Source organism: Equus caballus, chromosome 2 (genome assembly GCF_041296265.1).
Source record: "Equus caballus isolate H_3958 breed thoroughbred chromosome 2, TB-T2T, whole genome shotgun sequence".
NCBI classification, from domain to species: domain Eukaryota; kingdom Metazoa; phylum Chordata; class Mammalia; order Perissodactyla; family Equidae; genus Equus; species Equus caballus.
The window spans coordinates 18739853-18757036 of record NC_091685.1 but is presented as its reverse complement, the minus strand read 5'-3'; the positions used below and the strand labels follow the sequence as shown (position 1 = coordinate 18757036).

At 43.3% G+C, this 17184-nt stretch overlaps 1 protein-coding gene across 16 annotated transcripts in view; it reads left to right on the top strand.

The window, feature by feature from the left end:
• Positions 1-17184, top strand: part of MACF1 (microtubule actin crosslinking factor 1) — a 323887-nt gene that overhangs the window by 48377 nt on the left and 258326 nt on the right. The window contains exon 1 of one of the 16 annotated variants that reach the window (XM_070260392.1): positions 14506-14729. The exons of the other annotated variants lie outside the window; for them this stretch is intronic. Within the exon in view, the coding sequence (XP_070116493.1) occupies positions 14678-14729 (52 nt within the window). The 5' untranslated portion in view covers positions 14506-14677. Of the gene's footprint in view, positions 1-14505; positions 14730-17184 lie in introns of those variants that run through there. 16 annotated transcript variants of the gene reach the window in all.

The following is a 17184-nucleotide window of genomic DNA, read 5'->3' as shown; positions in this document are numbered from 1 at the left end:
TCTCTTGGATGTGGTTCAAATAAAGAAAAGCAGAAGCAGCATAGCTTGTGAATGTACTGTGGAGTAGTGGTTCTCAAACTTTAGCTGCATTAGAATCACCTGGAGAGCTTGTTAAATGACAGATGGCTAGGCCCCACCCTCAGTTTCTAATTCAGTAGGTCTGGGGTGGGGTCTGAAATTTTGTATTTCTAACAAGTTCCCAGGAGATGCTGCTGCTGGCCTGGGACCACTTGTGTAGAGTACAGGGCTTAAGAGCACGGACCCTGGAGTTAAGCTACCAGGGTTTCAGTCTCAGCTCTGCCATTTACCATGAACTCTGGCAAGTTCTTAAACCTTTCTCTGCTTCAGTCCTTATCTGTAAAGTGGCTATACTGATAGCACCTACATCATAGGATTCTTGAGGAGATTAATAAAATAATACATGTAAAGTGCTTAGAATGGTGCTTGGCTCGTAGTAACATGCAGTGTTAGTTACAATAATGGTCATAAGATGTGGTTCCTTTCTTTGTAGATTTTACAGTCTAGTTATAAAGATCATACTTAAATCTAATAAATAAGAAAAAATGGTGTGAAATCAGGTGTTAGTTCATGTGGTTCTGACTCTAACATACCTTAGAGGTGAAGGGTGTGTAAGTAGTGGGGCAGGAGAAGCAGGTGGGGGATCAGGAGGAGGACAGGTACAGGGGACTAGAACATAATGGAAAGTTATATAGTCAGAATTTGGAAAGATTGGGGTTGTCAGTGGTTTTGGTTTTACAACCAGAGTATTGGAGGGAAGGAGAGAGGGAGAGAGGGAAGGAGAGAGAGAGGAGGAGAGAGAGATGCCTACACTCTGTTTGACAAAGAGATAACTAACTTCTTTTCCCATTCCTCTTAGAGTTGGTAGCTGGTCTGAAGGTGAAGTTCCCGGCACTTTGCTCTTTGTGGGGAACAATGGCCAAGGAAGTGGTTTGCTTCTGGCTTCTGAAGCTGGACTCTATGGCCCTTATCCTCCACAGCTGATTCACATACTTTTGATTCTTGCTGAGAAAGGCAGTTGTTAGGTTTGGAAGTTTTCAGATTCCAGAGCCAGCTGGACAGCTGACCCTCTGGTAGCTATTTCCCAAACTGCCAGCGCTCTGTCGCCTCATCTCCCTGGGCCCCTTCTTTTTGACTTTGAAGCAATATTCTATATATAATGAACTAGCCAGTTACAGGTTGGAGGAGGTTTGGGGGGAGTCTCTCTCACCTTAGAATTCCGGATGGATGGAGTATGGGGGCCCAGGAACAAGATGTATCCTGTTCAAAAACGTTAACCCCCTCTTCATTGGGCATGTTCAAATGACAGCTTACAGTGCTAAGAACGTACCTCTAGCTCATGGGTAATGAGCAGTGTTTATTTTTGGGTGTCCTGAAGAAAATATTTGGGCGAAGGAGTGGGGAGAAGTTCAGGCAGCTCCATTTATGGTTGAGCAATGCTTGGTATTCTGCAGAAGGGACCATATGGACAGAGGGGAAGAGTTTTGCATTCTCATTGTTCACCTCTTGCTCTTTCCATTCAGGGACGATTAGGGACACCTCATTAGCCATCAGAATGGGAGAAGTATTTCTTGGTATTCTCACATGAGTCTCAGCTCCACATCCTGGGCGTCTTCTGCTCTCCCAGCCCTCTGAATCATCACCTAGGAATGGCAGTAGCCAGGTTGCCGCCTGGAGCACCTGGAGCACTCTTGGCATGATGCACTGTTGACTGGTCTTGGTCTCCTAGACACGGCTTGGGCCTCTCCAGGCCTGTTGGAGTGATAGGCTGGGTCTTAGCTCCCCCTCCAGCTTGTTCCAAAAGGCGTTGACCTACTTTTCAGAGACAATTAAGTGTTTGTGAGCAAAAGAAGGCTGTGACCCGAGTGAAGGTGAACCAAGGCTGCACTGAACAAACGTTTGGAGTTACTTTTTTGTCTCACACAGCAGGGCCCATCTCAGTTCAAATGGCATGGCTGACCAGGCTGATATGGCAGCCAAATTCCACATACATGCTTATCCAGACAGCCAACCAACTCTTGAATTCTCATTCCTTCCATCCGTGTACTTTAATATAAGAAATTGCCTTTTATAGTCATTATACGCTTTGTCTTTTGGTGATAGGAGAGGTTTAAAAGGAAGTTGGGCTCTCAGAGTGAATCAGCACTAGTAAGCAGTCCCTTTTGGTGGCAATGTTCTGGTTCCTTTGTAGCCCCTCTGAGAGGATTTGAATCTCTTTTCGTTTTTGTACAGGTTGGGATAATAGGCTGGATGGGAGCCCAGATGTTTAGGGAATGAGTGAGTAGCTTGTGAGACAGGGTTTAGATTCGGTTTTTGCAGTAAAAGGAAGTGAACTCACTTTCCCACTTCTATCCTAGACGTCACTTACCTTATTAGCAGATCCCAACTTCTTTTTCGCTGGTTAATATGATTATTATGCTCTAGTTGTTGTCCTGTAGCCCTGGGGGAAGAATCCAAAGCTCTGAGGAGGACGGTAACTTTTGTCCTACATCAGCTGGACCCTGAGGGAATTGCTCAACTAGCAAGTAGGCAGTTTCTTAAACTTTTGTTTTCAGCAACTCCACATACATGACAACTTCCATAATCTCCCAGGAAATGAAAAGTTACTGATAGTGCACCTAGAGATCCAGATCAAATCCTAAAGTTCAGGAAGGAAGAAGTTTGGGAGTAGAGAACTCAATCCTGCCGCTCTCGGGTTGGAATTCCTTCTAACAACCTTTAGGGTGTCAGCCCCATTTGAAGAACTAGTTTATGTATCAGAACACGGCTTAGAAGTCAGCATGGTGTCAATTTTGGTCTTGTAGATGACTAAGTTTCTTGGGTAAGAGTATTTGAAGTGACCTGAAATTAGAAATCTGAGAGTCTGGTCACAACCTCCTTTCTTCTGCCTCTCCTATTCCTTTATGCCCAGGAAACCTGGTCTGTGCTTGTTTCCCAGTCTATCAGCCCATTTATAGTGTCCTTGCCTTCCCTACCTATCTTATATGACAACACTTGTACTGGCATTCTCAAGTCTCTTTCTTTCTGCCACACCTTCCATTCCCTTTTCCAAAGCTGGATCCATGTTCTTTTTCCCCCGTCGAGCTACTGAGTTCTGCTGCATAACATTGTGCTGACTGACTCCTTTACAGATTTATGAGCTCCAGCCACAGCTTGACTGTCAACCTTGCCCTGAAATCTTTCTGTTCTCTTCTGGTTGACTCCCGTTCCTTTTCCCTAGAGCAGCAATTCCAAACTTTTGACTCTCCTCAACCTTGCTACTCCACCCCACTTGTAAACTCTCAACAAGTCACTTAGCCTTTTACTTTCTCAGCTCTCCCTCTCAATTCATCTGTGATCTCCAGTCCTCACCTCATTCCCTCCTGCTTCAGAGGCAGGCCTCTGGGCATGTACATAGTTTGTATTCTTAGTCTCTTCCCACCTAGTGACTCTTTGTAAATATGTTCAGGTTTTCTCCATTTTAAGAAAAAAATTCTTGTCAGCCTGTCTCTTCAGACTAACTCTCTGTTTTTTGTTTTGTTTTTTACCACTAGACCTCTTTAGTAACCTCTGTTATATTGCTTTAGTCATCTTGACCCACTGTAGCCTGACTTTCGTGCCTACCATCCCAAATGAAGTTGCTCCCACCTGTGATGACCTACTTGCAGCATTCAGTAGTCTCTTTTCAGTTCTCATGCTGTTTGACCTTGTCACATTTGATACTGTTTGGACCTCTTTTTCCCCCTCACTCTGTGTGCTGTCCCTGGACGAGTTTACCTACTCTGGTGATTTCGTTGATCAACTTTGTCTGTACAGTGATGAGTCTCAAATCAACATCTCGAAATATGAACTTTTCCCCAAGGTCCAAACTTTTATTTCCAAATGACTACTGTCCTTTTCCACTTCACAGTCTATGGAAATTCTAATGTAACATATCCAAAACCAAACTTATCATCATCCCTCTCTTTCCCCTGCCCAAACCTGCTTCTCTTCCTGTACACCCTGTCTCAGGTACCAATATCACTCTCTGCCTGTTTGCCCAAGCTAGGAAATTCAGGTTTGCTTTTTGTCTCCTTCGTTCTCCACCTCTGATTGGAGACTAAGTTCTGTTTGTTCTAGCTCAGAAACATCTCAACATCCATCCTTTCCCATCCATCCATCCTGGCTAGACCCACTGCCCCATTTTAGATCCTCATCATTTTTGGCTTACTCTCAATGATAATACCATATCTCTTCTTAAAAACTCCAGTGCTCATTGCTTTCTGTTTCTTTACAGGGTAAAGTTCAGACTTCCGAGCATGGGGATGATTCTTAGTTTCATCCCTTGTTTTGCTGTTTCCTATGCCTCGGATGTTCTTTCTGTTTTATTGGCTTCACAAACTCCTGTTCATACTGTACTCTTTTGTCCCAGCTCAAAACTAGCTTTTTATGGTGTTATAGCATCTTTCCTCCCACCCCAACAGGAAACATTTAACTTACCTTTTCGTCTGAGCTCTCATGTTACTTTATGCATCCCTTTGTAATTGAACTTATCATCGTATTTTACAGTTATCTGCTTAATTGCTCCTCTTGACTGTGAATTCAATGAGGGCAGACTGTCCCTTCTTCATCCTTATTTCTTTGGTGCTGTAACAGTGGGTTCTATTGTTGGGTTGCATATAAAGTTCCTGCTATCTCTAGAAAAAGCATGTTTAGAAAATCTAAAAGAGTTGTGATACTGTTGGGTATTAGTTGTGGTAGAATCTCCCCTTCTTTTTATTTCACAAAATATCCATGTTTATTGTATGAAAATTATAAAATAATAAACAAAACTATAAAATTAAAGTCACCTAAAATCCTGCCATTTTTGGATGACCACCGTAAACATTTTGCTGTATTTCGGACATTTTCTTCTGCAAATATATACATGTAGATACCTATTTTGCAAATTCATACTGTTTGTAACTTGTTTTCTTCAGTTACTGTATGGTGAAAATCTTTCAGTGTCAAAAAATATGTATCCGTATGATATGTATCCATATCATAATTTATATTGCTGTCAGTATTCCTGTGCATGGGTGCAGTGCACTTGAGACAGTCCCCTATTGTTGGACTTTTAGGTAAGTTTGCATTGTTTGATGTTATAAACAATGACATGAATGTACTTGTGTGTATATATATATACAAACACACAGATGTTGCACATTTAATAACATTTCTTTTATATAAATTCCTAAAAGTGAAATTGCTGTGTCGAAAGTCATTGGACGAGCCAGCCTTGAAGGCCTAGTGGTTAAACTTCAGTGCTCTCACTGCTTTGGTGGCCGGGGTTCACTTTCCAGTCACAGAACCACACCACCTGTCTGTCAGTTGCCATGCTGTGGCGGCAGCTCACATAGAAGAACTAGAACGACCTACAACTAGGATATACAACCATGTACTGGGGCTTTGAGGAGGGGGGGGAAAAGAAAAAAGTCATTGGACACTTTAAAAAAACTTGAGATACGTTTTGCTAAACTACTCTCCACAAAAGTTGTACCTTGTGTTTGAGTTTTTACACTTCGTTGAGACTTTTTTTTCCCCTGTGGTAGGTTTTAGGCTATTGTCGAGGTTTTATGTATTGGAATGATTTCATTAAGGCTGTGGTTTAGGAAGATTGATCTGGCAGCACGTGCAGCATGGATTGCATGAGGAGGGAAATCCATTTTCTTTTGAGGCTATTTTAGCAATCCAGGTGAGAGGTAATGAGGATTAGACAGGAGAGGTTGACTGTTAGAAAGGAGAAGATGACTGTGGGAGGCATTTGGAAGAACTGATAAGAATTGATGGTTGGGGAAGGATGGTGCCATTACTCAAAGTGGGAAATTAAAAGGAGGCATTGATTTGGGGAGGAAAGATGTGGATTCACTTTTTTTTTTTTTTTTTTTTTTGAGGAAGATTAGCCTTGAGCTAGCATCCACCGCCAGTCCTTCTCTTTTTGCTAAGGAAGATTGGCCCTGAGCTAACATCTGTGCCCATCTTCCTTTATTTTATATGTAGGATGCCTGCCACAGCGTGACTCCATAAGTGGTGTGTAGGTCCACGCCTCGGATCTAAACTGGCGAACCCTGGGCTACCTAAGCAGAGCATACGAGCTTAACCACTACACCACCAGCCAGCCCCTGGATTCGCTTTTGATAACTTGAGTTTAAGTTGTGGTGTGCTCAGGTGGAAATGAAATGCCCCACAGGCAGTTGGCACTGCAGAGCAGCAGTCAGAAGAGAGGCAGGGCTTAATCTTCTCAGCTTGATTTAAAGCCCTTCATAATAACTTTTCCAGCATCCTTTCCAACTGCCTCCTCACATCTAAGTCAGACAAGACTGTCTTCCTGGGGTGCTATCACTCACTGGATCTGCCATATAGAATCATACCCATTGTTCACAACCAGCTCAAAGCCCTCTAGGAAACCTCTGATCACGTCACTGGAAGTTAGTTCTAGTTTCCTAAATGCTAATAGTCATTCTTTTTTTCTGTATCATTTATATTGTACTTTAATGTCGTATTTGTATATTTGCATTATTTTCTTCCACAAGACTGGAAGCTCTAGAGATTGAGGACTGTATCATAAACTCCATTTTATCTCCCACATTGCCAGCTCTGTATTTTGCACGTGTCCAAAAATGTTAGGTGATTTATGGAGTAAATGAAACCAGCTTTAATGTATGTAGTAGTAGTAATACATTGGATTATTCTACACCTAACATCTAATAGAGTGCTACCACTATTTTATATGCATTTTCCTACCTAGTTTTCTTGAAATAATACTCAGATGTATTATGGGAGTGGAAGTGGGAAATAAGAGATATTAAGTGAGAATCCCCTTTCACAGCCATGTTCTTTGTTTCCCCCAAGATTCTTAAGAGTGGTATATACCTGCCCTTTAGCTTCCAACCCCCTCTGCTTTCCTGAAATTGCTCTTGTCAAGGTCACTAATCACCTCCTAATTGCCAAATCCAATGGTAATTTTTCAGCCCTGATCTTACGTGACCTTTCTGTGGTACTTGACACCATGAAACACTCCACTCCGTCCCCCTGAAAAGTTTCTTCTTCCGTGACCTCATCCTTCCCTGAATTTCTTCCTTCATTTACAGGTTTATCTTCCTTTAAATAAAGATACTTTCTAGGATCTTGTCTTTGGCCTTCTACATAGTTTTCTTGAATGACTTTATTCTTACTCAGGGCTTCAACTGCTGGGCTAGATCTCTCTCCTGAGCTCCAGACCCTTATCTCTGAGTTCTAGAGGACTTGTTTTGCATATTGTGTGTAGGTATCTTTTACTTACTGTGTTCCAAATGAACCCTTTGTCTTCATCCCAGCAAACCTGCTTTTCTCTTGCCTACCTTGCTTTCTTTAAGGCACTGTCTTCTACCCAATCAAACAAGTGACTTGAGAATCTTCCCTCTATTCATCCATTCACCCCAACTCAAATAAAAACAGTGACCAGATGCTGTATAATTCTACTTCAGATCTCACATGCCTGCCTTCCTTCCCATCCCCGATACTACTTTCTTACTTCAGATGCTACTATTTCTCAGCATATAAGCAATCATAATACTATCCTAACTGGCTCTCCTCCCTTCTGGCTTACTCCCCTCCTTTTCGCTACTGCTAGAATGCTCTTTCTAAAATTAAAATCTGATCAAAACAAAATAGCCCTGCCCAAGCTTAAACCCTTTCAATGGCATCCCATTTTCTTTAGGGTGAAATATGGTTTCTTTAGCATGGCATGCAAAACTTTCATGTCGTACCATCATTCTTCCAGGGTAGAGAGTACCCTGCACTCTATCCATAGCAAACTATTTTAGGTTACTTAAATGCATCGTGTTCTCTCATGTTTCTCCTTTGTTTCCTCTGTCTACACACTCCTGTCCCCGTCAGTCTAATTCTCTCCGGCCCCGAAGTCCCAGTTCCAGTGCTGTCTCCTTCGGGAAGCCTTCCCTAGGCTTCTATGCTTCTTTTTCTCTTTGCTTCTGTGCACCTTTATCAGCATCAGCTGCACTATATTGTGTGTTGGTTCACTTGCTTGTCTCCCTCACTAGGTTGTAAGCTGCTTGAGGGAAGAGACTCTGAACTCTTCATCTTCATCCTTAGTGCTCTACAAATTTGGCACAGGCTAGGCTTGCTGAACGTGTGAATGATTGAGTGAGAAGAGTATGTAGTCCGTGGCATTGCTGGGATCAGGATTCAGAACCTCAAATTCTTGACTTTTAAACCTTTGTTTATTTTTTGACTAGGTAACATGTTCATATAATTGGATATTCAAAAGGTATAAAAAAAACAGTGAAAATTATACAGTGAAAAATCTTTTTTTCACCCCAGCCATCCTTTTCCCTTCCCTGAAAACAAACAATATTTGTCTTAAAGTTTATTGTGCTTCCTTCCAGAGATGATATGTGCATTTATTCATTTACATATCTTGTGAATTAAGAAATTAATCCAGGGACTGGCCCCGTGGTACAGTGGTTAGGTTCACACGTTCTTCTTCAGTTGCTCAGGGTTTGCTGGTTCGGATCCCAGGTGCGGACCTACACACTGTCTGGCTGTGCTGTGGCAGGCTCCCTACATGTAGGGTAGAGGAAGATGGGCACGGATGTTGGCTCAGGACCCATCTTCCTCAGCAGAAAGGAGGAGGATTGGAGGCGGATGTTACCTCAGGGCTAATCTCCGCCCCCCCCTCCCCCCACCCTGCCCCACCAAAAAAAGAAATTAATCCAGCAAATATTTATTGAGCACCTAGTATGTGCCGGGTACTATGCTAGGCTCTGGGGATAAACAGCAAACAAAACAGATAAAAAGTCCCTGCCTGTGTAGGACCTAAATTCTATATATTCTTCCTTTCTCTTTTTAAAACACAAATGAGGGGTAACATACACTCTGTTCTGACTTTTTGTTTTACTTATTATATTTTGAATATTAATCCATGTCAGCTTGTAAAGACCTTTTTTCTTCCATGCTTATTATTCCATTATATGGATGTACTCTCATTTATTTAGCCAGTTCCTCGTTAATGGACAGTTAGGGTGTTGCCAATCTTTTGCTATTACAAAATGCTATAATGCAAAGCTTAGTTGTATACTTATTATTTTGCATATGTGTATCTTTAGGAGAAATTCTTAGGTGTGGAATTGCTGGGTCAAAGGTTATACATATTTATAAATTTGATGGATAGTATCATCCATTGCTTTAATTTTTTATTATGAATATTTCAAGCATATAGACAGGTATAGATAATACTATGATGGAAACATATGTACCCACTACTCATTAAGCAAATGTTGACATTCTCACTGAGGTTCTGCCTAGTAGGTACTTTTAGCACCCCCTTAACATTGTGATGTCCTCCCATAGAATGGGGACTCAGCAGTAGTAATAAGTTTCTTAGATCTCATAGTCTGCCATCCTGGAGTCACCACTATACAGTCTATCTTGGACTTTTTAAAAAATATAACCTCATTGTTAGCAAAAGACAGCTTCAGAGGAAAATTCCATTGTGTTATTTTTAGGGTCTGGAATCTGACTTCTCAAAAATGTTTATTTTGACTCCTTCCTCTGCTCAAAAGCAACAAAGGAATGCTACCGGAAGTTGGTGGCCTGTCTTTTTGGAGTCTTGTTTCGTTTGCTGTTGGAGGAATCCAGGTGATTTAAACCAGCAAGCACTTCTTCCCCCCAGGTTGTTAGAATAACTGAATGTGGTTCTCTTTAGCAAGTGCCTACCGTATACTGCCTTAGAGGTGCAGCTTTGTCCTTTGTCTGGGTCCTGATGGAGTTGATGAGAGAAACTGTTCTTGGAGGAGGGGGGAAGCTGTTGATCTCTGTTACACCTGGGTATCTGTACGTGTTTCAGTATGCTTTTGTCGAAATAAGTTTTCTTCCCTTCCATCTCTTTGCTGGAAGTCTATAACCTTGTTCCAGTGGCAGGTGACCCTTGCCTCTGATTTTTTTCTTAGGTCCTCAGAATACCCAGTAGTGAGGCTTTTTACATTATTTTATGATTTTATAAACTTAGAGGGGAACCTTAGTTTCAGGTAGGACTAGAATCTGAGGTCATGCAGGTGCATATTTACCCTAAGAGCCAATATTTTTGCCTTCCCTCCCAATTAGTCAACCTGTTTTACCTTGTTTGGTCTTGTAGTATTACATAATCACCGTAGGGATTCATAAGATGCACCCATTTCTCCATAGACCACACAGCCAAAAAGAAAAGGATCAAGGAGAGAAAGCTGATTTGAGGATTTGTGGCCTAAAGCATGAGCCCTTTTTAAGCTCATTGTTGGGCCCTGTAGTATGGGTCTGATCCACACAAAGTACCTCTCCAGGCCTGGGGTGAGCATAGAGCGGGCAGAACTCCTTGGACGCTTGCTGCCAAACCCACACTTAGTTCCCCTTAGTCTTGCCATTTCATTCCTTTCCTTCTAAGCATGAGGTCTGACTTCTTTTGTCTTCTGTTCCTCGGCCCTGCAGAGGCAGCTTTGGCTCTGGGGACAACCCTTTCTTCAGATGGCTAACTCATTTTCTCTCTAGCAGACCAGAGGGACAAGGTGTAATTCAACCCCTCTCTCCATCAGACACTGCTGCCGGGGGAGACAGTGAAGAAAGTGATCTTTGTTGCTCCCTGAATAGGACCACGAACCTGGCACCTGCTTTTGTTACTGGCCTCTTAAGTCACTGGAGACATTTTTGTTGTCTTCCTGGGTCAGCAGCTGCTTTGGGGTAACAGTGGCAACTGGCTGTCAGGGTGTCAGCTCTGCCTCAAAGAAAATGGATGTATTAATCTGAGGAGAGTTACCTTTCATGTCTCTAAACCTCTTGTCTTCAGGGCTGGTCTAGAAAATGAGCAGTTGGAAGTCAGCTGTACCCTCAGTTTGAATCTTCCCTGAATCTGAGGAAGCAGATTCCCTGCTTTTTCCTCTTACTTTCTCTCAGATATCAAATTCTGTGTTCCCAGCACCTAGGTCAGTGCCTGGTGCATGGTAAGTATGCAGTACATGTATGTGGAATCAATGATTGGGTCAATTCCTTAAACTGGCTGTCCAGGATTAGTTTCACTGACCCTGGTATGAGGGTTCCTTGTGGCAGGAGGACCTTTGTTTTTAGGAGAAGGATTGCTTCAAAGGAAAATTATGTTAGGTGTTGATTTCTAGAGGAGTTTTGGGGAACTGTGGGAACTCCAAGATAGCACTTGTTCTCTCTTCATTGGCCTGTAAGTTTCTCCTCAGTTGTAACTCTCTGCTGGAGGACCTGCTGTCCTCTCTTGGGAGTAATATCCTGAACCTGACTCAGGCCTTCACTTCACTTGGGCCCTGGCTTCCCTGAGCCCACTCGAGGGCAGGGCAGGTATTTCTTTTTAACTGTCATCCTGTTGCTATAGAGTCAGAAGCCCTAAGGACCGCACCTCATGCACTGTAGTCTGGACTTCCTGATCTGCATGCATTCAATCAAGTTCCACTCAGCTCTTAGGTGTCTGTGCCTTTGTAAGGGCTGTTGCAGACAGCAGGGCTTTTTTTCCCCCTTTGTCAGCAGCTGGCCAGAATGCCTATTAGACTGCCAGATCCTAAGTCTTTCACGTTTGTCTGTCTCTGTCTGGTACTTAGGGCAGAATCTCTCTTACTACCCAAGGTTACATCTCACTATTCACCATTGTGGAGCCTGTGAGGATAAAAGATGAACAGCCATGAAGAGCATATAGAAGTATTGGACTATAGTGCTTTGGAATGCTCTGATTCCAGGGAAAGGTCCCTGGTTTGCAAGAATACGACTGGAGCCCAGGCCACTGCACTCCCTCCCTTTCCCAAGATCCTCAAATTGGAACCGTCACTCACTTCGTAATTCCAAACATCCTTGTTTTTGTTTAATTTTTATCTGATAAAATGTTATTAAACAACTTAATGGTGAAACACACAGAGGAAATGACAAACTAGCACATGTTGTCTTTTAAATGCACTTAGTTCAAGTGGCTATTTTAAAAGTCGGTTGTTCCTGCTGTTAGATTCCTGTTGTCTGGGCTGATTTCCTCCTTTAGGTGGGAGGAATCTCTGAACAGGATTTTACAGTGGGTTGTTAAGCAAGAGGACCCAGCTCTCCTCTGGCTGGTTGGTCATTCCTTTACAGCTTGTTCTTGTGTTCAGATGGCACTATGTTAATTGCTTTCAGATCGTGACACAGAAGAGGTCTTAAGAGATCAATTGAGAGGTTCTTTACCTGTGGTTCATTGACCTCCCGCTACTTGTAAACAAAGTTTGTATGTAGGTGAGTATGTGCCTTTCTCTGAGGAGAGTATCTTTAATTTTCATCAGATTCTCACTGGAGTTTGTAAGCTAAAAAAAGTTAAGAACTAGCATTTTAGAGAAATTTGGGGCTCCTGCTCACATAGCTAGTTAGTGGCAAAGTTGGATCTTGAGGTAGACTCTGGAATCCAGGTATCTTGACTCTAGAACCAAAGGTCTTTCCAGCGTACTCTATTATCCGTACTCTTCCTGGAGAAATAAGTGGGATTGTGCCAGGAAACAGACACTCATGATCTGAACTGCCATTTAATGTTTGCCTTTCTCAGTCCACATCCTGATTTCAGAGATGAGGAATCCAAGGCACCTGGGCTGTTGGACTAGGTGACATCAAAGATTCTGTGATTCTCACAGTCGTACACTGTAGAATCTCTATATATACAGTATACACACACACACACACTGTATTCCACTAACTTATGCTCTGTAAACATTAAACTCTCTTTCTCTCTTTTTTTTTTTGAGGAAGGTTAGCCCTGAGCTAACATCCGCCGCCAATCCTCCTCTTTTTGCTGAGGAAGATTGGTGCTGAGCTAACATCTGTACCCATCTTCCTGTATATCTGGGACGCCTGCCACAGCATGGCTTGATAAGTGATGTGTAGGTCCACACCTGGAATCTGAACCAGCGAACCCTGGGCTGCCAAAGCGGAGCGGGCAAACTTAACTGCTATGCCACTGGGCCAGCCCCCACGTTAAACTCCCTTTTAACCTTTAATCTTGCCCATTAAATTGTTCTTTGAGAAAAGGAACCATGTATTGTATCCCCAGTGACTCCTAATACTCACAGCTGCACACAGTGGCCGTGTGCAGTGTCTTCCTTGTTGGTACTGTTGACTGACTAGTAGCATCAGAAGGCACAAAAGCTTGGGTTGGTCATTTTTATTATTTTATTTTTCCCCTTCCATTATCTTAGCAGCTGTTAATATTATTTAGCCCGATCTTTTCAAGTGAGCATATGCCCTTTTTTCTTTGTTTTCACAATGCTACTTAGACAATTTCTCCCCCTGCATCCAACCTGCATAATTAGGAGTTTTGTGGAACATTAAATTTGGCACACTGTGACTTCTATCCCAAGTCACTGAACAGCAGCCTGCATGGCAGGTTGCTTAGAAAAACTTCAGACCTGGGAGAGGGAAGTCTCTCTTATGAGGGGTTGTTCACTGGAGTCTGTCTCAGTTGGTTGCTCATGGGTTTCCAGGATGCCATGGCTTTCTTGGTAAGGTGAGCCAGAGAACCAAGCTCAGGTTTGGGAAACATAGGTTCTTTCCAAGCTATTTTATTGGCCTGATGTGTGACTTTTGGACAGATTGTGTAACCTCTGTTTTCTCATCTGTAAATGAAAATTTACAGTTATTTTCAGAAAAATGTTTTCAAAGATGAGTATAATAATGCCGATGAACTACTTTGAGTTCCTTACAACAAAGATGCCATAGAAATTTCATGGTCTTTTCCCTCTGAGTGTAATCCGTGTAACTTATTCTAAGAACCTGTGCCTATTGGTGGTGGTGGGGGGGGGGGTCATCTTTTTGAGGCTAGTGGAGTAGAAGGAAATTTGCAGCAGCTTCTGACATCATGGAAACAAACCAAAAATGAATCAGTTTAGTGAAATAGTGCCCTGGAGCAGGGAGTATGCGGGGGATGTCTGAGCTGGATTTTTCTCCCTGGTTATCTATGGAGAAGGTCCTGCCTCCCTGAATTGTGCCTTTAGCGCTTAGGGAGTGGGCTTAAGTTTCTGCTTATCTCCTCTGCCTGCCTTGGACTGTGTTAATATGCAGTGTCTCCTCTGTGAGTGGCTGTATTCCAGTCTGTAAACATGACTGCTGTAAGGAGAGTGCAGAGTTGGTTGTTTATTTTGTAAAACCTGCCCCATTGCCATGTGATATTTGCCCAAGAGCTCCTGTTCTGGTGGCATTCTTGTGGTGAGTGTGGCTCTTTAAAGGTTTCGTTCTCAAGTGTTGGATGAGCCCCTAACTGGTGTGCTGAAACACATTAAAGCCTCTCTACCTGGAGTTTAAACCAGAGGAGCAGTAATCCCAGTGGAGCCTGGGCTGGGGTCTAAAGAAAGGTGGCAGATGATTGACAGGGGCTGTTGTAGTCTGCCTGCAAATGTGCCTGCCTCATTTGCACGAAGGAGGGGCTGGCCTCTCCTGGGGAGGTATTTCCGCTTACTGCAACAAATAAGGGCACACAAAGGGCTGTAATGTAATGAGGCTTCTCTGGTGACATCACTTGTAAGTGTGGTCAAAGTCCAGTTCTTGGGGGCTAGGAGACGCAGTAGTAGAGATCAGTTGGTTTGCAGTTTGCACGCTGTCACTTCTCAGCTGTCACGCACTATGGTGCCTACTTCCAGCCACTGAACCAACATAGCTGGGCTGGGGCATGAACGCTTACAAGTACCAGAAGTTCCTGGAGGGACTCAACAACCTTAGAGGTATAACAAGGCTTCCGGCTCCCTGCCTTTTTATCCTTGCTGATTGTGTGAATACTTATTGTGGTGTGTGTTGTGTGGGGTCTTTGCTGTCCATCAATCCCGTAAGGGCTTAGAAAACCCTCTTACTCTGAGCTGGCCATATTCTGAGTGTTTAGGCAGTTACATAGAAGGGACAGAGTTTGTGAATGTGATCGTGGGTGAGTAGGAGGGAGTCCTCTCAGCGACTTCAGCAGCAGCCTGTTCTCTTGCTTAAATGGGCAATGACGAAATGTCCCCTGCTCTCAGCAGAACTCAGGCAGGGCACTCCCTGGGCAGTGTGGGTGGAGGGCTCTTGCCACTGGGCCCTGCAGCCTCACTTAGGTGTAGCTAGATTTCTGGGGCCAGGCTTTCCAGTTGTCTGTGTCTACAGTGAGTCAGAGTCCCACCTGGAGAGAACAGAGAGTCAGGAGTGATTGTGGGAGGAGGAAGAATGCAGGTTGATAGGCCAGAGATGCCATGAAAAGGATAACTCAGTGACTTAAAAGGAGGTAACTTTTTATGAAAATAATGTTTAAAGGGAATAGTGTTTGCTTTGCATGGTCGGCAAACTCTTCACTGACCGTAGATGAGAAAAATGCTCTCAGATCTGAGGATCCAGGACTCTGGCTGTTGAGGAAGATGAATGAAATCTTTTTACTTCTTCTTCTCTGTTTAGTAGGTGGTTTTATTTCCATCTGCTTAACAAGGTGCTTCAACCATCCCTCTTTTATCAGCAGTCAGGATTCTGGGCCCAGACCCCCATGGGTCTGGAGAGCGATGGGCGAGGTAGAGGGCAGAGAAGGGTGAAGTGTGGGTTTCTTCAGGAATGGGGGAGTGGCAGGAGATGTGGACTCCCATCCTGCCAGGGTCTATAGGTATTTTACTTTCTTTCATTGTCTGTTGGAGAACTGTTTCTAAGAGGACATACATATGAAGAGCTTTGTATGCTGTATACATACAAAGGGATATACAACTATAAAGTTCTATTGATCTCTGTCTTCTCTTCCCTTTTCTCTCCCCCATGCCATCCAAACACTTTTTTCAGAACTTCTGACAGCTGGAGCCAATCCCTTTTAGGTTCAGGGCTCTCATCATGCATCACACAGGTCTTTGCAAGAATGAGCTGCGTTAACTGCTGCTCTGACTTCCCTGTCAAAGGAAGTTTTGAGAGGGTGGAAAGAGTCTGGGTTTCTTCCTCCAGGCTCATGGGGAGGAGATGGGAGATGAGGGACAGAAACCAGTGGTGCTTCTCAGTGACGCTTCCAGTTCTTGGGCTTTGTCGAGGACTGGGTGAAGGGGGGTACAGGATTGTACCCTAGTCCCACACAAGAGCTCCCTTTTCTTGCTCTATTTCCTGTCTTAGAGGGATCCTTCTATATTCCTGGGCATGATGCCCATTCAACAGCAGGACCCTTTTCCCTCCTCTGTTTATAAAACTCATGGAAGCATTATCAAACTTAATTAACCTACATATTTCTTCAGTAGAACAAAAGGCTCAGAGTAGGAACTTTGGAGAGACTCAGACTTCTCCGTGGACGCTGAGCTCCTTAGTGTAGTTTTATTCCCTATTATCCTTAGTGTCATTCTGAGAAAAGCGGCCAGAGCTTTCTGAAGATGCATAGGTGGTAGATGGAAACTATAGGAGATTTGCTTATCCATAGAATTAGAGAATATAACTTTTCCTTTTGGTTCCCCTTTATGTCAAGGGTTTAGAGGAGCAATTAATCATACTAGGATGGCCACAGTCTCTGTGAATCAAGTTTAACAGTGACCCAAGTAGATTCCTAAGGCTCTCAGAAGACCGCACCATTCCTAACTCTGTCCTCCTCTGCTGTGTGCTTCAGGAGCAAAGTGCAGGTATGACAGGTGGTGGTGTTGGGGGGGCAGGCTCTTCTCGTTTTCCTCCCATAAAACATGCATGGAGGAAGGAGTCCTTTTTTATTCCCTAAATAAGAGTTGTTTTGGTTCCTAGTTTCCTCTCTCTTGACTTTCTCAGTGGGAACAAGTAGCTCTTGATTTGATCTCAGGGGTGTAGAGTTTTGAAATTGCACCCTAGGAAGGGTTATTTCTACTTTTGGAGTTGGTTATATTGAAACCAGCTTGGAAATTTTTCTCAGCCCACTTATAAAGTTGTTTTTTCCCTCCTTCCTTTGCCCTGTCTTTACTAGGAACGAATAAGTAACATTGCTGGGAATGAATAAGTAATAGACTAGATGTACCTGTCATGGGGAGTGTCTCATAAGGGGCTGAAATCAGAGAAAAGCCCACAGCAGCAGCAGCTCCCACTCCACTCTTCCCATCTCCCACACTGGGATTATTTTGGTTCTACACCTCTAAGATGAACTCAGAAACACTTACTGCTGTGGGCATTAAACAAGAGGATATATACACTTAGTTTAGTGTCTAGTCTGTGGTCAGAATTCACCACATGTTAGTT